The sequence below is a fragment of the Mycteria americana genome, chromosome 2, assembly GCF_035582795.1.
Source record: "Mycteria americana isolate JAX WOST 10 ecotype Jacksonville Zoo and Gardens chromosome 2, USCA_MyAme_1.0, whole genome shotgun sequence".
NCBI lineage: Eukaryota > Metazoa > Chordata > Aves > Ciconiiformes > Ciconiidae > Mycteria > Mycteria americana.
Window position 1 is genome coordinate 55,194,720 of NC_134366.1, and position 23,496 is coordinate 55,218,215.

At 37.3% G+C, this 23,496-nt stretch overlaps 1 protein-coding gene across 9 annotated transcripts in view; it reads right to left on the bottom strand.

The window, feature by feature from the left end:
• Positions 1-287: 287 nt before the first annotated feature.
• Positions 288-23,496, bottom strand: part of BBS9 (Bardet-Biedl syndrome 9) — a 326,477-nt gene continuing 303,268 nt past the window's right edge. For all 9 annotated transcript variants that reach the window (XM_075493494.1, XM_075493495.1, XM_075493493.1 and 6 more), the window contains one exon: positions 288-4,002. In XM_075493494.1, coding sequence (XP_075349609.1) covers positions 3,962-4,002 — 41 coding nt within the window. In that variant the 3' untranslated portion in view covers positions 288-3,961. The remainder of the gene's footprint in view (positions 4,003-23,496) is intronic.

A 23,496-nucleotide genomic window follows, 5' to 3' on the forward strand; every position in this document is an offset into this window, starting at 1 on the left:
CTCCCAGTTGTTTCAACAGGACCTGGGGGCATTCTGTCCCCTCAAGAGGATCAAGGCTCACGAACCAGCGAAAAACTATGCAAACTTTACTTTTGAGCTGCAAAGGAACTAAGTCACCTGCAAACAGCGTATGAAGATACCACATAAATAGTGGAGGAACCTTATGCTACAAATGAGTAAATGAACAAAGCAGCATGATGTCATGACAACAAACAAGGCTACGGGAAACTCAAACTTCAAATAAAGAAGCAATACAGAAGCTTGATTTCAGGAGTACGTCATATATTTTACAGCACCTTTGCAGCATTTTTTTTTTTAACAGATTATTTATAAACAGGATATTCTGATAAGAAGGAAAGATGCTTATTCAATATAATGCATACCCTGTATTTTTTTTATGCCGGAACGACTTCATATAGAAATACAGTCTCTGCTCAGCAAATTTCAGTTTATGGCAGTAAATTACTCTTTATAAGCAATACAAGAATATTGAAACTTATCTCTAATGCTCGCTGTACAGTAAATGCTGAAGAAGAGAAAAAGACAAGACATTATAAAGCAAAACCCAGCCCCTTGAAAGTAAAGAAGTGTTGGTTTTCTGTGTCATAGTTTAATAATAGTTGGACAGAAGAATCAATCTGGAGCTGGAAACCACAGTCCTAGTTTGAACTCAGCATTGTGTTCAAAGCCCCAAAGATCAGCAGAGCCCAGACCTCCAGATTTTGGTCATCAGAGTGGTAATTGTTTTAATCTGTTTTTCTAAATTTCAACAGCACAAAAACAAAATTAAAGAAAAGCCCTTGGACAATAACATTCAGAAAATAAACTCTTCCGAGAAAATAAACTCTAGAAGTATTTACCTGTTTAACAGAAATAAAATGTATCTATTTTACGTTAGGACTTATCTTAGAAAATGCATTTCAAAGTGCTATAGCACAAATATAATAAAGTTGCCATGACTCACAGCGTGGTTTTCAAAATGTCACAAAATTCCTTTTAGATATACAAATACAAAATTAATTTCAATAAAATGATCATTTAAAATTCATTTTTATCTGTGAGCCACCTAAACATATAAAATTCTTTAATCACTAAACGTGCAGACAGGCTGCGTATTTAAGCTGACCATAACAGCTGACCAGGCATTACTCTAAAATCCTGTTCAGAACAGTTTGATCAGCCAGCAACGTCCGTCTCAGCCTCAGAAACATCGTCGATGAGAACCAAACATTTGGTCCCCCCAAACCAGCCATGTTTCCTTACATTTTTCAGTTGGCCAGCTCTCTAACTTCAAAACTTCCTGTAATTGGCCTGATTTTTTTTCCAGCCAAAAAGAACTTTCTTAAAAATTCAAACTACATTTGAGAACCTCTAAGAATTACTTTACAATATTTCCTCTTAGCCTGCTGCGTAAATGACTATATTTCAATTACTTCCTTCCTCTGAATTAGATGGACTATTTGGCATTGGGGGAAACTAAGTAATTTTTACTCAATGCAACTGTATTTATCTTAAATCCTGATGATACTATCAAATACCGCAATTTAGTGCAATATACAAAGAGGTCATACATTACTACTATAGACAGTTCTACCTTTTTTTTTTTCCTCTTTATTACCAGTATGTTTTCCCCTTTCTGTAAAACTATTCTCATGAGACCTCATTCTGCAAAGCATGGAGCAGAAAAGGCAAATAAGAGTCCTTCTGAGCCTTACATCTTAAAATGACAGAAAATAACTTAAATAAGAGTGGATGATATAATTGACCTGAGTGCCTACTCGTCGTTTACCCTAAACTCCCAATGAAGCCAGGCAGCTCTGAGCACTGGGATCACATTCAATAATGGTAATTATGACAGAGTAATATATTTTACAGAAGTCTCATAGTAGCGTGCTTTCCAGCTATATTATACACCTATAGCTTAGGATTCTTTGGTCCAGGATTCTACACCATTCTGGTACAGGCTTTCAGTAGTAACTGTGGTTGATTTTTCTAGACTACCTAGTAGTCGCTGACAAGAGGACAAAAGAAGACTTGAGATCTATAGTTAAAGTTTAAGCCTAATAGCTACAGTAATTGATTAGTTCTCCATGGATTTTCTTTGGTCATTGCGATGTGTACAGGGACTACAGGAGATTATTTTATTGTGTAATTTTCACAGTGCAGCAGGGTACCTTGACAATGGGTTGGATACCACCCTCCTGACAAAAACCACAGGGGAGGGATCAGAGTGAAGAAAATTCAGGCAGCAGAATCACTCCATAACAAGCAGGGGGTAGGATTTTTCCTTCCTGGGAAAGAAGCAAGATTTCTGTCCCCACAACTTGTAGATACCGGAGGTCTCCTGGGGGACAGACTCATTTTTATTGGGAGTTGCTGCCCACTTCAGTCCCAGGGGTATCAGAAGCCTTACCCAGTTCCCTGGCCACTTAGCTCTATTTAATAGCTAACATGCTGAAAAAGGCTCCACGAAACATGGTTATATCATGTTTACTGAGCCAGAGTAGGACCAGAGGGTTAAGCAGCAGATGCACAAGTGGAGCAAAGCTGGTTTTGTTTTGGGGGTGGATGCAAAGGGGTTGGAAGTAGATATGGAGATGATGAATGCTGATGGCTTAAGATATCTTGAAAAATAACGTCTCCTTTTTATCCACAGATCAAGTCTAGCATAGACCACAGCAACTGTCACAACCTCTGCTGAAATAGCACAGAAGTGAGTTGGAGGGACCTCTTCTACAGCTAGAACAGGAGTTGGTGAACCTGTGTTGAGGAAACCAACAGGAGCGTGAGATGCAGAGATGGCTGGTGCAATTGCATCCACCAGAAATTAAGCTGAGACCAGTTGTGCTTTTTTTATCTGCCACCCAAAAGACTGCAACTTGTATTTTGGTATGAACCAGCAACAGTCAGGAGAGGCCTCATTCAAATGCCGGTTTTTACACTTGACTTGACTTGGTCTCAGCTATTTTCAGTTCCGAGTACCTTTTATTGATATCTCAACTCGCTTGCAGGAATCCAGACATGAGCCTGACAGTTCCAAACCCTAGGCCAAGGTCCTCTCAAAGGTTGCCGCAGTTGTTGGCTGTTGCATTTCAGGCACCTCGCATGGACCTGACTTTCACAAGGTGAATACTCAGCACTTCCTAAAAACTCAACCCTCAAAGCACCCTCCAACTGGATTAATAAAAATTAAGGCACTCAAAAATTACTAGTTACTTTTGAAAATCTTACCCATAACTAGAACAGACTGATTGACAAGAAAACAGAAATCACAGGTAACCATAAAAAGATCCATGTGTTGCTATGCTCAAGGTACTTACAGTGTAAACTTTATTTACATTCATAGTGACATAGTTAATGGCAAAAGGGTTTGCCCTTTATGTCCAGTAACCATATTTTACTCTATATCTCTAGAGAGCAGGAGTCTGTATAAGCAATGAGAGAGGGAAAAAAACATTGATAAATTACCAGTTTTTCTTCTGGTGGTGAATTCAGCTGTCTGGAATCATGAATGTTAGTACAGGAGGAAACGAGATAGTTATCTTTTGTCAGAACTGTGATATAACAAATGTTAATATAATCTCAAAGGGAGGTATAGTTCAGAATATCTTAAAAAAAAAAGATAAAACATATCCTGAAACAAAGGTTGCTTTTAACTATGTGTAAACAGTCTTTGATCAATCAACTGAATCCTTAGAAAGGGCAGATATATCACAAAACATAACACAACACCCCTACCACAGTTGGGTAAGTGCTTAAACTTTGCTCACAGAAAGGATGCTAGTAGTTGGCAGGGAGACCCAACCAAAATTATTAGAATTGAACTTTTTTTTGTATAAATTAGCACAGTCCTCTCCTTCCAGAAGCTGCAATCAGTACAGAGTAAAATGGATTGGTACTGCTGCATTATAAATGCATTTGACATCAGATAGAAATTCCTCCTGAGGGTCATGTTCAGGTTTCATGGCTTTTCTGCTTCCTCCGCTGCATCATCAGACAAACCTACAAAGGAGAAAGAAGATGCTTAAAAATTCATTGTAGTTGGCAACTACATGCACTATATTGTTGATTCCTTTAGTTTGTAAAAGCCTTTGTTACAGCCGGAGGAAACAATTTATTACGTGCAGAACAGTTAGGATAAAAATGTATAACTTGCAAATTCAAGCACTCACAAGTTTAGGAAATATAAAAAAATTAAGGCAATAAGGGCAATTTCACATCAGCGTTTTTATGCATATGATGGATGATACAGTCTAAGTTATAAAATCACAGACTACTTTTACATCAGAAAAAAATGGCAGAGAACAACTGGGCATACGATCTGATATACAGTTACTCTAATCTGCTTGCATTTTGCCTGCCCCTTTTTCCAGGGGCAAAACTGGCAATACAAATTGCAAAACAATAGAAAATTAGGCTCCATAAACTCATTAACAAGGACTTTTTTTATATATAAGACTAACACTTTGGGCAAGGGGAAAATAGCAAAACCCCTGTATTGAAGATAACTTGTCTTAAACCATGAAAGTATGCATTTCCTATTTTCAAATATCAGTGCAAGAGACTACTATCTGGAAAAGTGGGTAGAAACTCATTAAAAGTTGCTTGGAATATCTAGGGAGAAAAAGAACAGTGGGTAATCACACAAATTTCTATATGCACATACTTGCATGACTTTAAAGTGATTATTTAACCCAGCAGTTTCTTACATGTCCACTATCAGTTTAGGCTGAAAACAATTTAACTTAAATCCTTTTCTAATGAATGTAAAGCAATCCAAAATAAATTGGCAGCATCTCCAAATGATATATGAATAATAATAAAAATAACACACAGCTTTTATGTGACTTTTTTATTTTTCCTTACGAGCCATCTCTGAAGAAGGCTGAAATCCCCACACACCCAGTGAAGTGAAATGATCCAACAGGTCAGCAGCATAAAATTTGAGCATCGAGGTCTTCTAAACCCAATCCACCAGTTGCCTGTCAGCCCGACTGCCTTCACAATGTTGTTCACACAGAATTTAGCACCAACAATCTACATAATTTTAAAAGAATATGCCTTCATTTAGATCCATGTGATTCCACATGAACCAAAAAAAAAAAAAAATCTAGATTTCTTTTTCAGTTTTTATTTTACACTATCAATTCTTTTTGGTGCTTGGGGATTTCAGTATTTACGATGGTTTTCATGGCTGATGGTACTAAACTGAAGAAATTTTATCTCAAGCCTTGAGACTGAAGCAGAGCAACAGTGAAGCTAACAGAGCAGGAGATCACGGATAAAATCGCCAAGATACAAAAGACTAAAGCAGTAAAATTTCAGCAACAGCTGGAAGCCCAAGGTCCCCAAGGGGCTAAGAAGTTCCCCTTACTGAAGTTTCTATTTTTTTTTTTTTTTAAAGGACAATTAAAAATACCGTGTTAAGAGCTGACTTGGGTTTACAAAGGTCAGCCCTTGAATGGTAGTTCTTTTGTTCAAAACTCTTACCATATAGCACATGCTGGGATGCCAAAGGGACAAGCAGCAGGTCCCATCTTGTTTCATTAATGATCTAGGGGAAGGAGGTAGGTAGCATGATAATGAAATGTGTGGATTATAAGAAACCAAGATGAGCTACAACTACTGGAGAAGAGAAAGAAATATTGCTCTAGGACTAAGAGATTAACAAGGCTGAAAGAACATAAAAGGGGATACCACTTGAAATACATCATGGAACTAACAATCTTAAACACAGATACTTGCTGAGGAAAGACCTGCAGAAGTAGCACAGTGGAAAAAGCTGTTAAAGACATGCATTTGCAGTGAAATACCCCACGTAGCTCAATGCAGTGTAGGACCACAGAAGCCACTGCAGAGCTCACAGTCATTACTGTTCCTGACTATATAGCTTTGTTAAGATCACATCTGGAGCGTCTACAGCTCTGTACTACATAAAAAGATACTAGAGAATATCTTACTTTCCCACCATAATTAAGGAAAAGAGTTTGCAAGAATTAGGAAACTGGTTTCTACACACTCTTACGAAAGCTGGACACACACATAGTTCAGATGAGAAACAGCAAAAAGGTGGTATGACTATGGTCAGCTCTTCGTACCTGAAGAGTATAGCCGCAGATTTACCAGAGACCAAGAGGCACTAATCTGTACATTAGCAGTGCCCGCTAAGTTGCACACTTAAGACATGTGGCACTGCCACGGCACAGTGCCCTCAACCTCAATACATTTGAGGACTGGCTAGAGGACATCTAAGAAGCATAACAGCACGGAAATTAAGGAAGGGAGGTTTACAAAAATATTGGGCGGGGGGGAATCTTCATGAAAAGGCTATAATATCCTAATGTATCATTTCCTTTATTAGGCTGACAACATAACATGTTAAAACCTAAAATGTCATTATAAAATTATAACACAAAAAATTTGAGCCATAAAATAGTGCCCAAGATACTGCTTCCAAAAGCTGTTATTTCCATGATATTGACTTCTTACAAATAACCCTTGTTTCTATTTCTACAAATTGCCATGCCAAAATGGGCAATGTGAATGGTTACTTTCAAGCTCATGAAACATAGTGGATCCACTAAACCTAATACATTAACTAATTATGGGCTGGCAGAACTGGAGTAATATAGCAGGATTTACCTCAATTTCACACAACTTTGCCCGACAGCACTATACGTGGCGATGGGGAACCTGGAATACTTCTGCATGGATCAAAGAACTACTACATGAGTAAACTGTGGGAGAGGTGAGCTGACAGGTGACATACAGACTGCAGCTACTTTTATTGTGTGACTCCAAAATGGGAGGCAGTATGAAAACATGGCTTGCTATAATCAGCCTTCCCACCTCTACCCTGTATTTTTTCAATATGCAATATTTATTAGTCATCTAGGAGAACAATATAAAGTTCACATTTATGTAACTGGCACATGCTATATCATAGTAGGTGAGATGATTAACATCAGAGAGGTTTATCATCAGTATATTCTGACAAGCTTAGGCAGATCCTAAGAAATGCAGGGTATAAAATTAAAAATTCTGTAGATTAAGGCTCCTTTACCTCATTTCATCAGGACAAAAAGCTTCCTTCTATCTTCATATCCTCCATTATGAAGTGCTCAATGTTTCGTTTTATAGCTCATCCAGAAATCCTATCAGAATCATACTAGTCTGAGCACACACTTCGACAAATGTATATTAAAAGGTTTATATCTCTATTTATCAACACAGTTATGAACTGGGAAGCTGCTTTTGGAAATAATCAGGATAAATTTTAAGTCCTCTGCAGTAGGCAACCCTAGGAGTTTTTGGAAGTAAGTTTTCAAAATAGAGTTAAAATATATGATTAAATTAAAATTCTGATTAGTACCATGAGATAGCATATATCTGAGTTCAAAAACAGATTTCACCTTGCGTCACTTAAATGACTCAAATTGTTTTGTGTATTTGTCAATCAGAGCACATTAGCACGCTCATGAAAACAGCTTCTATAAACAAAGACACAGAATATCTCAGTCATACTAATTTGCCTCTTGAAAAGCATGACAATGCATACATATCATTGAGTCACAGAAAGTTCATTTGTAGATCAAAATGTATTTTTGAGTCTTGAAAACTGGAAGTTCAAAGAAAATCAGTTACAGATTTTACAGTGACAGAAGCACCAAAGACAGCTAAAAAAACCCAACTTTCCTGGAATTATTATTCATGCAGCTAGAGAAAAAAAAACCAAAACATTTAAAGGGAGGGATGATATTTGAGCATGATGGCAGAAGGGAGGAGAAAGGATCATTTTCAGTAGTCATAAATTGTTCACACTAAGCACGATGGTGTAAGGTTTAAAGATGTTCAGGTTAAACAATTAGGCAATGGAAGAAACTACCCAGGGAGGTGGCTGAGTCAAGGATATGAGAGGTTTGCAAAGATAGGGTAGATGAAATCCTAGTGGGGATTAGTGAAGAGGACGATACACAGGCTTTGAACTGGATGACCTAAAGGATTTTCTCCAATCCTATCATTTATGCTGCTATGATTCATTCTAAGGAGAACATTTTGGACTCTTATGAATTACTGGCTGAGTTTCCTGGATACTATTGTACATTAGTCTACTCTGAAGCATGCATAAAACTAAGTCAAAGTTGGCTTTGAAGCATTTGATCTACAATATTCAGTGCTTCCCAGTCTCTTTTTCATACAGTGACTCAGAAAAAGGGCTGTTATAACAAGACAACAAAAGTTATTTTGAGTTCAGATTAAGTTAGAGAAGGGAGGCACCCCCTTCTTCAGCTATTCCCACCTAAGAGAGGAAAAAAACACCCCATCTCATGGCCTAATGGTTAATACTGCTATTTCTAGAACTGACATAAAACAGCTTTAGAACAAACTACAGCTTTAAAGTTACTGGTTTTTATAACATTTTGGATCCAAAACTGAACGTTCCGAATGACCAAAGTTAATAGCTCTTTTTGCTTTTTTGTGAACAAGAGATGACAGATTTTTCCCAGCACCTTCAAGTCACATTTCTGAAAATCATGATAATTCTCTTTTTAAGAGCTCCCATCTATTCACTGCTAATAATTTTCTTTATCATTATAAACTGCTTGAGGAAATATATACAGCTTCCTTTTTCTTAGTATTTAATCTTTATTCTATGAACACAATCCAAAGGGTTTTTCAGAAAGTTTAAGAAAGTAACAATATCTTGCTTATCCCAAGCAAACTGACACAGTTTAGTTGGAGTGCAAAAGGGATTAGTGTAAAATCATCAACTCTAATGCAGTGCAGAAGATTGACCACCATGATGGACAAGCTACAAACTTTCCTACACTGCCTTAATGGGAGAAACTGGACTTGACCAGTATTCTATATCACTTTTTACGGAATAATAAACTGAGAGTGAGCCTTACCATTGCCTCCCAAGTCACCAGTGAGTCACTGATCATCGCATACATAATTTAAAAATTCTCAGAGTTTTGTATCTGAAAGGGGAGTGATGGCAGCTGAATGAGTGGGAAGCATGGACTGACTCATTCATTAAAGAATTGTGTAAATCAAATAAATTTGCTTTTCGTTTAGGAAGTAGTGTGACTGAAAGGACTTCATTCAGTGAACTTTTCTTTGTCCTAAGGGACCATATACATCACAGGATGGATAATGTGAAACAACAGTTTCCATCACTCACTCTTAAATATACCACCTACTAACTGCAACTAACATGACAACTCCAACCTATATGAAGCTATCAATGGTTAAGTTTCCAAACTGCCACAAAATAGCAGAGGGTAGAAGGGGCAGCTTTTACCTTGGGAATAGCAGGGTCTATTCCCACAAAACTTAAAAAACCTTGCTAAAAATCTTCCTTTTGTCATTCTGACTTAATAGTGACACATAATAGCAGTGTAACACAATGGAGATAACAAGAAGGTAACAGTGACAAAGGCAACATTTACCAAGTGCCCACATTTTTTTTTAATTAACTTTTACTTTTTTTTTTTTATTAATCTTACAAAGTTCTTGTGTATTCATGCCCCTAGGCAGTAGCCCTCAATGGAGACTGCAGACATGGGCTTGTGGCAACTCAGGCCAGCTGTGAAAAGGGACATGGTTAGGAAAAGTTAGTGTCCCTTCCAAGGCAATTTCTTTGTTTTGTTTCTTTGTTTTCCAAAGTACAGCAACTAAATATCCCTATCATTAATTTTATACTGATAATTAATAACTTATGCTGTGCTTGTTTTGTTTAATACTGTTGTCTTTAACCTTCATTACATTATATGGTGTACACACACACTTACCCATAAACATCACTACTACAAATTTTTCTGTTGAGAACCCCAACACCTAAAAAGCATTAGAGCTGCCACCAATGGGTCCAAGGAATGAACAAGTAGATTGAATTACTGCCTATCTGTTTTGGGTAAGGTAAGGAGGTGTGCACCAGTTCACAGTTCCTGGGATTACCAAGTACTCAACCTGTAAACAGTAGAATTCAGACTCCTACATTTATAATGTTGCAAAGTTTCTATACTTTCTTCAGGTCTTGCTTCTGCTTCATATTTGGAGAATGCCCAAGACATATGAAAAGTTTCTAATATAAGATCACCACATTTGAACATCAGGAAAAACATCCAGTGACATGACCAAAAATTCCCAAGGTGCACAGCTGCTTCTTCTAATGACTCCGGTCACATACCTATATATACATATATATATATATACACACACACACACACGCACACACCCCCATACATACATATCCACACTGCTGGAATAAACACATTCTGTAAGAAACAAGGAGCTGCCAAAACACCGAATCTAGCTTACATTTATAGATATCAAGGCGAGAAGGACAAGAGGAATGGGATGCTGGTTAGTTTGAAGCATTGTAGAGCTCCATAAGGAACACTCTAATAACAGTATTCTAAGCTCCATTCAGGAACAACAACAACAAAAAAATTTAAAAAATCTCCAAAAATTGTTACAGAGCAAACTGAACATGCTTGCAGGAAGACAAGCTGCTTAAAAAGCAGTTACCTATCTGAAATGAAGTCATGGATCATTACTGTTGGAAATGTAATTTCAATGAAGCCAAAATTTTGGATGAAAAATGCTTATTTTCTCCAAATACCTGGCTTATCACAATCAAATTCTGGACATTTTTCTAGGAAAACCTGCAAATGTTTTGAGAGATGGTTGTTTTCATTTAGAGATGATCACAAGAAGGAGTCACAAATGACACATTTCAGCTGGAACAGATATTTCTTGCCAGGAAGTAAATGCCTAAAAATGAGTTCGCTTTTCAGCGGCCAAACCTCCCTTCTTTCTAATTAGCTATCAGCCTTTGTTAGAGCGGTAGATGAATTCAGTGGCTTCTAAGGCTAATATGCACAATACAAATCTAAAACTTAACTAATTATGGCCACACAAACGTCAATGCTTCGATTTACTCTTCGTCATGCTTATATCTTCCTATTCACTGCAACCCAAAATCCGACTAAGCTTTTCAGAAATGTTGGCTCTCTAATAATTTGCTGTCAGGAAAAAAAAAATATATTTGGGCCATGTACACTGAGATTAGATAGATGATAATATATTAAAAACAGGGTCTTTTTTGCGTCGACATAATTCTTCGCTTTTTCCTGGGGAGAAGTAATGCCATAGTAATCAGTCTTTTGCCTGCTTGATTCGTTGTGTTGCTTTGTTGACTTCCCAGACAGACAGACCGACCAGCCAGCTGACTATTAACAAATCCTTTATCTTCCCAGACAACTGATCACCATGACTGATAGGCAAAACTCCAGGGGTAGGTTAGCTTTAGGGCAAGATTTTCCACCATTTTCATATGAATGGCAGTGAATCCTACTCCTGGAGACAGCCACCCAGTGTCTGCCTGCAGGAAAATCTAAGATCCTTCAGGGATATGATATATATATTACACTCAGTTTCTACTCCTATAGGTTGGCTGCAGCTCATAATTGACATCTGAAGAACTACAACCTCCCTGTTAGTACAACTTCAAACATTCCTCATCTACCTATGTAACTTTAGCTAATACTGAGCAAACTTTTCAGCTGAGATGACTTTTCCTTAGAAAATTGCAAATGCAGCTCATCAAACCGTAGGTCAAATTTCTGCTGAATTTGTCACATCAATTTGGCTAAAAAAAGTAAATAATTACAGCATTTTTTATATTTTCAAAAATCCTTTGAATTTTCATTTCACACTGACGTATTGCAAATAAACTTCCTTAAATATAATTTAAGGAAAAAAAAAAGTTAGAAGATATGAAGTCTAAGCAAAATACTTTATTTGAGGAGAAAGAGGGAAACCTGAATCAATCATTGGACATTGTTCCAAAATAACAAATTTTCTACTATTTTTGCTTCAAGTCAGAAACTTAAAAAAAAAACCCCAGTTATTCACAGGGCTCTACTCTTGTTAGTGTGTACCTGCATCTTAAGTCAAAATAGTACAGTTATCCTTTTAATATGCATTATATAATTGTCAGAATGAAGCTTTCAACAAATTTAGCTACAATACATACATGCAAATTATATGCGACTCTATCCAACACCAGCTTCAGTAAAACATAGAATAAAAAGTATTTTAGGTTTATAGGGGAAAACAACCCCACCTTTTTATGAACAATGAGTCTGATAGCGACTTGCATTTAGGGCCTGTGCTGTTGTTCTCACGCAAGTTTAAGTTGTATGGCCACAAAACAACTTAGTACCTTCATACATAAACATCAGTTTCTCCAGTAGAGACTTCCAACATTTTCTTTATAGCCAATGGTACACATAAGCCCATGGCTCGTCAGTACCAGAAACGTACAACAAAACAGAAGAAATTCCAAAAGGAACAGCGTAAATAATTGCGTGATTTTGTGGAGAACACAAAAGAGGGGAGGGAGAGAAATAAAATAGCCAAAGGCAAAGCAAGATTAGGGATTTAGTGCAACAAAGAGATATAAAAGAGGATCAAGAAGATGAAGTCAAGGAAAGGAATATTCAAGGCTGCTTTAATGCCATGTATTCTCCCAAGGGAAGTGGTGGAAGCTACATGGCTTACGACATTTGCAAATTAGTACCACAATGAAGACAACAGTCTGGTGGTGTCAGGGAGATGGTCAAGCTGATATAACAGGAGTTTTCTATTTCTAACTCCTATTATCATACAACAGATCTGAGGTGCTACAAATTCCTAAGTGTTTTGTAATATTCACAGAAACATCAGCTTTTGCTTACCATCAAGTATTCAGCAACTGAATACTCTTCAATATGTAGCTCCTTTTAACAATGGAACATTACAGTGCAAATGATAAAATCATATTCAAGATTTCCATGGATTCTTCTGGAAATAACATACAACAGGATTTTACCATTTGATGTCATTTTTCCTTTAGAGTCTTGTGGGAAAAAGACATTGGTACAGAGGCAGGTTTGAGGAAAAATGTGTTTAAAAAAAACAAAGGAAAAAGAATACTTCTGTGTAATACTTTCCAATCTTGAATTTCACACATTCCTTTTAAGCTACAGTATATGAGAAAAATGCTGTAAGAGTTTTTTTTCCAAATGCAATCTTTTGATAAGTCTTAGCATTGGCTTAAAAGCAAAAGAACAAAATAAAAAGAGCCTGTATTAAAGTAACAGATGAAATTTCTTCTAAATGGACACATAACTCCTTTCTATTGCTCACCAAAAATCTGTATCTGCTTGGGTTTTTTGTTTTGTTTTGGTTGGGGGTTGTTTTGGTTTTGTTTTTTTTTTTTATTATTATTTTTATTTATTAACCTGATCTTTGCAAATGCAAAGTATGTTTTTTGGGGGATAAAGGGGTAACGTAATACCAGTTCATATTTTTTTATATTATATGTATTCTAAACTGTCTTAGTATCTCTCTGTGCCGAAGACCTGTAATGTAACGCTCCTTATTTCCACTGACATTAGTCTTGTCTCATATAGATGGAAGTAGAGTTACCCCCTGCTACACCCCTAGCTATTTCCAGGCATATCTTCACCTTAGTAGCTATAATGGCAATTTCAGTACTCACAACAAAAATTGTAAAACTACTGAGATTTGATGATCCAATTATGAATTCCTTAAGGCCCAAACCTGTGCATTTCTGAACGACAACTAGAAAGTTCTAGGCCTTCCAACCTCACACCAAATCAGCAGAACAAGAGGGAGATCAGCAGTTTGCAGGACTGAGCCTTTTAGCACCTCCAGAAAGAGTAGTGGAAGCCAACATGCCTGCCTCAGTTTTAAATGTATTATGGATTTTCTCATGGGCTCAGGAAGCAATAAAAACTAAGTATAGTCAGACTGCAGGAGAGCAATATAGCTTTCATCATTCTATGATTTTCTGTGACTTTAGGGAAAACATGCTCAACTTTTATAGACAGGCAATTCGGTACTACAAATTTTCAGGAGACATCACTGCTATGGGATTCCCACAACACATCCAGGTTACGTTCCAATTACTGTTTTCTACAAGGACACTGCTCAAAATAAACGTCGTGTAAACGAGCTGGTTTAATTACAGTGCAACACAACTAACCGTCCTAGATCACAGGCTTCTTACTGAACTGGGCATTAAGGATGCTAGGAAGGGCAAATTATTTCATTCTGGTGGTCACGTAATGTTAAGATTATTTCCTCATTGACTAATAAGGTAAGTGCCTGAACAAAGCTAAGAAAGCAAAGACAGACATGCTAAATCGGGGGGGGGGGGGGGGGATCTAATAAGGTAAACAATTTCCAGAAAATACACTGAAATACAGTGAGAAGGAGATCCTTTGTTGTGCAATGTTTCAATTTATCAATCACTTTGCAGTTCTTTCCAAGTTTGGAAGAAGTTTAAATAATATCAGCAGCTTAGAACACTTAGAAACAAAATGCCAAATCCCAACATAGTTAAAGGGTATGCTACAAATAGTTAAAAAAAAAAAAAAAAAACTTTGATTTAAGGTCAGGTACTATGAACACTTGCTGTGGTTTACGCATAAGTAATTCCACCGAACTCAAGGAGCCCTACAGGAATTCTCAAACATGTAAATGCTTACAGAAGTAGAGCCTAATTTTCATACTATATGTTTTTTAATCTGCTAACTGATTTTCTCTTTCTATTCTGAGTAGCATAATATTATAAATTAAATACTATCCATTAATGCAAACAAATAATCTCTCCTGAAGTACGAAAGTCAGGTTTCCCAAACCCTGCAGTTGTGTATATACAGTGGAGAAAGAGCTGTCTTTGGAGCTGCTTTGCTTCTACTCTGCCTTCCGTCCACCTGAGACAGCCTACACACAGTTCAGTCATGCTTGAAGGTAACCTACCTGATGGAGGAACCTCACAGGCTTCTTTATACTCTGATTCAACTTAATGCTGTTCTTTCATACTTGACGCATGCAAATTCCACAAACCTATGCTTGAAGACAGTACCTACGCCACCATTACCTGTCTTTATTTATGTAAGCAATAATGTATGCCTCCCCAAGAAGGTGAGCATCCAGGTTTTCACAAGCCGCCTTGAAGTCAGTGAAAGTCCTCCTCAACAACATAAATATGCTCCTACTTAACAGCTTATAGGACAGAGCTTTAAGACTCAGGTTTCCTAGTTCGGAGAGTAGCCAACTACTCATGCATGATACTTAATCGGCTCCAATTCCAGTTCAGAAAACTGCCTCCAATCACTTAAGCATATGATCAATTGAGAGCAGTGGAACTGAATGCACCATGTATGTGGTCAAGTTACTGATATAAGTCGGGTACATGCGCAACCACTGTCTTAACAAGGAATCTAAGTATAGCCTTAAATGCTTTCCTAAATAATGCCCCCAAATTCTCTGATGTTATAACACATTATTTCAACCTATACTCCAAAAGTGGTGATATCAATGCATTTATGTATTTCAATGTTATTTCAAATCTAACCTTGCCTGAATATTGATTTTGGAAAAGTCTTTGAAATGTGACAGTGGTTTTGTGTATAATTTTTTCCTTTTCTCTTCCTCTCTCCCTCCTCGATTTTGCTAACGATCTCTGAAACTCTGGCATAAAATAACTGTGGTGAAACAGAAAATAAAATAAAGTAAAATTAAAAAAATAATAATAATCTACATTCATGTTCTGAATGAAATATAAAATGCTAATGAACAATGCTCCTTTAGTAACAAAAAGGAAATGAGTTGGGTTTTTTTAAAATCTTTTACATTTTACTGTGCACGTGACTTGCAAGTAACGTTGGTAGGGTTTTTTTGTGGGAGTTTTTAAGTTTAAAAGCAACCTGGTGACATCACCCAAGGAAATACCTAATCATATATTACATTTAACTCAATACAATTTTGTTTAAAACTTTCTTAGGAAACAGATGCTTTTCTGTCTCCAAAGTGTTCTCAAAGGAGTCTCTGCCTTTATACATGACATTTCTGATCTCTCACTGCGGGAGAGCTTTACATCAGAGTTCACACAGAGCTCCAAAAGCTCCACTGGAGCCTCTCAAGGTGATAGTTTGGGCAAAAATGTAAAGAGAGATAGGTTATTGAGAGAGATTCTGTTGCAGCAAAAGTGAAATCTAAATAGAGTAGATGGAGATTTATCAAAATGTAGACATAGTCCCACTGTGCCTGCCCATTATCTGCTTCTGCTAGGATCTTGCAACAAGCTGGATGCTATTGCTTATCTCCTAGTGCATTTGCAGTTTAGAGGTCTTGTTGCTGTAATCAGGGATTTTGTTGGAAGAAAGGCAATATATATCGCATGTAAGATGTTTTGAAAGGAGCTGTGAGTTAAGGTATAGATCATTTTTGCTTTTAACCCTTACTTGGAATGGAGTGCAAGAGAGTTTTCCAATCTGTCATCCATGAAGTCATGGTCTGCAGCCCATGAAACCACATTAAACAGGAAAATAAACATCATCCTTACAGTATTTTCAGCTAAAGGTGCAAAGATATGATCATCTACAGGAAATGGTCCAGCAGAAATACATGATTGTGAAAGTGTGAAAACCACTTGTTCAGTGGTGCATGAAGATGAAAAGTAGAGGATCAAATTGTAGTTTTACCAGTATTAAACTACAGATGATGAACAAGAAAACAGTAAAATATATGAACAACAAAACCAATGTGTAATGAAGTTTCAAATACACTATTTAAATACACACCTACCCTTCTCTCACGCCTTTTGGAAGGCAGTAAAACAGAAGCACTTTTGAAATAGGTCCAGGTATTAATGTCTCATTTAATGGGTTGCAGTAAGGACTACCAAGTAGCTCAAGACAGACAGTTCCTTTAGGCATGGTGGAATAGTCTGCTGGCTCACACTTAACATGGCCAGATCTTCTCCACCCACACAGGAGAATTCAAATTGTGCTGTCAGAAATAGTATTTGCCTGAAGGATTCCATATGCGTTACCAGACTGAGTCCCTGTGCAGTAGCTTGGAAAAGGATAGCTAGTAATTTTAACAAGTTACAGATTTAAAAAAGAACGAGCTATTCTCATATCTATCACACATGATCCATGGGATGACAAGTTAAATGACTTCATGTTTGTAAAACTAAACGATCATATTGAGATACCCATCTTCAGAGATGCTGCGACACCACTTCCCATTCAAGCCAAGACTGTTTTGAATTACTTCCTAGAAATGCTTCTAATACTTCTTTACTTTCCAAATTTCAGGATCAAAATGTTCTCTTCCTTTATTCTTTCTCTTAAGTCTGATCTAGAAATCCCTTTATCGGGCATATGATTCCACCTTCACATGACAATACCCGTATCTGGTACATTTCAAGCCTCATCTGTTTTTCCAGGCTCTTCTGGGAGAGACAGAAATATATAAGGAGGATGATAAAGTCTGAATACAGTTTGAAATAAATCACTTATCTTTGTGAGATCTTTCTGTGTCATTTTGACACACTGAGCTCTGGATTGGACTCGATGACACACTGAGCTCTTTTGACACACTGAGCTCTACGGTTGGACTCAATGATCTTAAAGGTCTTTTCCAACCTAAATGATTCTATGATTAGTGCAATCTGTCTAAAACTTTGGGTGGAGACTTTTGTAAATGTGAATAAATAATTTGAATTAACTTAATTAGCTGATGGAAATAATACAAGGCTCTACCATATCTTCCCCAAAGGCATATCCTCATTTGTCCACAAAGCACATCATCTACTTTCTTAATCAATGGGTATTCAAATCATGACAGGAACTAGCATTGGGCTTCAGGGTGGGAGCAAAACGCGACCAGCAAAGCTCAATGGGATTATGAGTCAACTGAAGTCATGAGTCAACAGCAACCTGTTGCTGATTGACTCTGCCTCACCAGTAGGTGTTACTTCAGCCATTAATGTAGATTGCTGTATGGCTGCAGGGATATGCATGCCTGCCAAGGTACATAAAAAATATCCAAACCAAACTGAAATCTGCCAGATTCTGAAAATATCACGTAACACCCTGCTCTGTATCTGGAACAGCATCCAAAGTAATGTTTGGACGAGCTGACCACGACCACACCCATCCCTATGTCTGCAATACAACCTGAAGGTTTTTTGTTGACGGCCATTCCACGTAATCAGTCAAAGCGATGCTTGGCTATTTGATTGCTGTGATTTAACAGTAATAACAATAATCCAGACTATGCTTAAACCACTCACAGTACTTCCAAAACTGTTTATTAGCATTGGCTTCTGCTTTACTAGCTATTTTCAACACCCTTAATACTGAAGTTCCTCCTCTGGCACCTCTGAGAAGGCCAAGACTATATGAAAAAGGCAGCCTTATTTTTTGTTTGACCGAGTATTTGATAACTGCACTTAACTTCACAGTTTATTTATTTAACCTCAGCTCAGGCTAAAGCCATTTTAAAATGCCCTGTGTATTGTAACTTTAGGTCCAAGACAGAACTGCATACAGAACATAGTCTCTTTCAACTTGCTCTTGAAATGAAATCCAATAGCTCCTCTTCAACCCATGAGTCAACTGCAAGGCCATCATTTAATAATCTCATACTTTTATTGCAATCATAGTCTGAAAATTCGGGTCCCCATGCTCAACATCTCTAAGCAGAGTGTCAAACATATCAGACTGAGGATTTCTGTCATGCTTTCACTAGATCTTATCTTTGAACTAATACTTTCCAACTGGTAACCGAGCCTGTTTCTGAAGACCCTCAGAATGGGAAGCTCCTCACTGCCAGTCTATTCTATCATATTCTTTCAACACAAATAACACTTCACATGGACTGGAATGACTTCTTTCTTAATGTATGAATTTCATCCTTCTTAACATTAGAATTCACAAGAACTGAATGCATATTTTAAGACTTACACCAAACAGAATTCAACATTTTACCAAGCAGTTATTAAGATTGGACAAATAAAAGGGCATTTCCCCTTAAAAACAGGTCTTGTTCAACAGACAAGGCACAAGAGCAATAAGCAATGTAACAAAATGATTTGTCTATTGAACATAAAATCTCACGTTTGTTTTCTAAAAAGTGTTATCCGACTGTTTAATGTATGCACTAGTATTTTTATCAATGTTTCCATAAAATTTACATAACTTTTTTTGTCTACACAAATACAGTACGTGAAAGGCACAAGTATGCAGCCTTTCATCTATACACAATATGAAAGAACAGCATTTCTCTGGGAGACTTTTTTACTGTAAATCCAATGCTTATAAAAGTAGTGCAATTGAAAGCAGGTGGGATACAGTACAAGGGTTTCTCATCATTCTAAGCATACAGTTCGGCTCACTCAAATAATAAAACCCCTATGCTTATTCAGTCTTGTACTTCTCTTAAAGATAGGCAACTCAATTGTGCCAAATAATGTGTTGTCCAACTTGGACTAAACCAAGAACACTAAGCTCATTTTCGTAGTGAACTGTGCTGTACTTGTACAATTTCTACATTACAAACAGACATTATCTATAAGATAAAAGAAATTAAAACTTTCTAAAGTCAGCACTGTTTCCAATTTCTTATATTACTGGTGAAATCTTAAAGGATAACATATTTGAGATTAACACTTAGAAAGAACATTATTACCATGATGTAAATATACCCACATGATCATATATAATTAGGTAATCATGTACATACGTATATTCACTCTGCCAAATTCTGCACCGTTGCTATTATTTATATTTGACCTGATAGCTGGAAGACACTCCTTAGACCGTTTTCTTTAAAACTGTAAACAGTAGATAGCATCATCCTTTACACTCATTAAAGATTAACAAGTTGCTAACAAAACTTTTACCACATTCATTTTTTGCTAACTTAAAAGTAAGAACAAGATAAAAGGGTAACTTGCATCTCATTATCTTGAATTGTAACAGCGAGAAAGAAAAACAAAGAAGATAAAGCAGGGGTTTACACAGTAAATCTGCTGATAGCTGAACTTTCTGAGCTAAAATAAAGGCTATAAATCAACTTGAAATAGTTGGAAGTATTAAAAAGATCAGGTAACTTTCTGGTGTCTTTCATTCTTCCTACCTCACATTATCTATTTTCATAAGAATCTTTTAAATTTGACTCTTGGCTAGTATCAAACACTAAAATGAGGAGTGACAGTAAGAACAGCTTTTTTTCTTTGAAATCTGACTTGCCAAGGAGTGGAACTGTCACCCAAATTTGCAAAGGCAGTTCTTCTCAGATCTTGTATATAACTTTGAAGTGCCAAGAGGCCAGAATAATGAAATCAGACTATTTTAAGTCTGATTGTGCAGTACTTGTACTAGACAAATATATATACTCTGAACTGTGCAAAGTCTGTGATTGCAACTCAGTTCTGGAAGTGGAATGCTTGCTTTATGGAAAATGTTGAAAACCTATGGCAAATACCATTCTCAGCTAAATCAAAACAGGGAAATACAACAAAGAATGAAACTTTTCACTAAGTTTCAGATTGGCAATGTCACCATAAAACAAGTTGTGGTTATGAAGAACAGCAGAAACGACGAAGTCTCATTTCCTATCCTGATTCCTATTCCTGATTTCTGTCAGATTTATGTATTCCCTCTCTCACAGTTTGCCCAGCTAAACCCACCTATGTCCCCTCTCATCTCACCTCACAGTACCCTCTGCTACCCTTCACATCTATTAGTTTCCTCCTGAGCAAGAATCACAAATTAGGCTGGTTTTGAAGTAAGGGTTTACTTACTCAAGACCACATCAAATGCAACAGGTAACTGTTAAATTCCTGTTTGAGCCCTCCCCCAAATAACCTGAACCTTTCCTTCACACCCACCTGACAACTTCTATGACATTTGTATGAAATTATATATTTTTGAGATGTTTATCTCTCTTTAAAATGCATCAGAAACTGGCCATGGGGGTTCAACAAGGGTGGGGAGAGAAGAACAAGAGACAGCCATTACAATTACATAAGGTTTCAAAGCAGGTTAAAAATGAAAGGCATTTTTGTTAGATACAAAGTAACTGGACATAACCAGCCATTTTGAAATTATAATTTTGGGAGATTTCAGTTAAGCAAATCCAAATGACCATTTCAATATGTCCAATTGCTTCATGTCAAACAAAAATAGATGCATTTTCAGCTTGGTTTCCTCCAATCCATCTGCCCCCCGGGGGAGGGGGGGGGCATTGTTGATTCTCCCTGGATAAGAGTGGCTTTAGATGAGAAATTTTGGACAATCAAAAAACACTCAAAATCAAAAGCCCACACCCTGACGTTTAATTATATACTCTACTAGGAAAACAGTCTATAAGGAAGCACTTCTAAGTTAGAGGCTTGTATTAAATTTAAAAACTAACCCTATCATTTATACCACCAGTTAGCTTTATAAAATGCCCCGTTAAAAAGCAAACATAATTAAAAAAGCAGGGTGAATTCAATACCTCTAAAAATACCTTCCTGATTGTAAATGTTCTGTAGAAAGATGGTACTGAAAACTGAATCATTTGAAAAGATGAAGAAAATGCCCTTTAAGTGGAGATGCCTGATTTTACCCCTGGGTTTCTGTGGAACAGAGCATGGGGCTCATTAACACAAGCTCTGTCCCACATGGGTGCGATCAACACGCTGGCAGAACCCCAGCAGATACCTCCATGCACACGTACAAACCCAGTGCCAGTGCTGGAGTCTCCACCACATGCCCTGAGCACAGCTCTGCCGGCCTGCACGAGAGGCGACTAGGAGAGCTGTAACCCGCCTTCACACCTTTCTGGCCCTGGGCCTCTCTCAGGGCATAGAGAAGATTTCTATGAAACTGCTGGAAACCAATTTCTGTGGGCTGCTGCCCACGGAATAAAGGAGAGGACAGGAATCCATGGAGCGAACACTTCTCAGCAAGGGTTTGCAAAAACAGGTGCTCATTTTCAAAAACAGGTGCTCATTTTCAAAAGGAAGTAATTGGGTCTTTTTTTTTTTTTTTTTTTTTTTTTACATATAGTTCTGGATGAAGCACTGAATGAAGGGCCTCATCCTCACAAGCATAAGAACGATAGGGGATTCTTTCAGCTGGTACCACACAACCCTAAAGTGCACCACCAAAGTGCCTCTTTAATGGATCAGCGGGGAAAGGAAGACGTGGTTATGCAGCTGGCACATGCACACCAAACACGGAGTACCTCTGTGCCGGGGAAACTCTCCATTGGGAACCTACAAAAAAGCCTGCCGGAGCTAAACTGAGCAGAATTTGACTATTTTAAAGGAATACTGGGTATTATTAAGCAAACTTTAGAATGCTGCTCCTCACTGGCGCACACCACTTAAGAAAACACAGCATGGTAACATGAAAACATATGCCAGCAATCTTCATTGTTCACAGATTTTAAAGAGCAGAAGGGCTTAGACTATGACGATCTCAATACAACCATCTAGTCGGATGCCTGGAATAATAGAGAATATAGAATTTCACCCAATAATTTACTCAACAAGCCCTTAACTTCAAGTTGAGCTTTTTGATGTGAAAAATTCAAGTGAAGAATGAATCACATCTGTAAGGAAGTTATTCTTCTCTGCCCAAAATTTGTCCTTTATTTCTAGGTCCAAATTTTTCTTGCTTCTGCTTCCAGCCATGTACATGTGCAATACATCGGCTCTAAAATCATTATCTGGTTTTGTTCAACTCTACTCTACATCAAACAAAACACAAGAGGAAGTAAAAAAATAGCTGTAATATGCACATTACAGAGCACTTAATCTCATGTCTAGTGTCATACAAAGTACGAGATAACAATCTTGAATATAACACACACATTGTCTACTGGAATTTTCATTGCTTGGATAGCGAGTTCAGTTTGCCAATACTAGAAGGATTAAGTCTAGGTAAAGCACATACTCGAGCAAACTATGCCCAGCACAGTTTCCCCATTTGTCAGGGAGCACTTATGGAACGAAGGAGACAGAAATGACACTTGCTACACTCTGTGCTTTTGCAGTTTCAGCAGATTTTTCTCCACAGGATATGTAATAGTCTGGTGGACTTTTCTCTCTTTTTTTTTGAAGTATGTTTGAAAGCCAGTGACTTGACTTACACAAAAAGCTTTGCTTTAATAAGTAATTCTACTGCCAAATAATTTTCTTTATAAAATAACAGTACTTTTTTTTTTTTTTAAAAACAAATTTGCTTCTCTGGCCATAACTATGGAATAGGAGCTCAGTCCTGTGCTGTGTGTCAGTCATTGGAAGAGCAGAGCGGAGATGCTGAGGGTCTTGGCAAACTGAATCTGCGTTTCATAAACTGGAAACTTGTACTCTGCACATTGAAACTTTATACCAGAAGGGTCCCTACTGATTAGGACACTGATGTTTTCTTCAGCAGAAGGTACTGACAGACATATTTCTGCAGAAGCCTTCAACTTTAGTGTCATAACACAGTAACAATGGTGGAATAAGCTTCTTGTTAAGAAAGATTCATAGTTTATCAATAAAGAAGAAATGGTGAAGCTCAGAGGAGCAGTGTGTAGAGTGTTGAAGACAAACTGGATGTTTGTTCAGTGTCCTACAAATGCCAT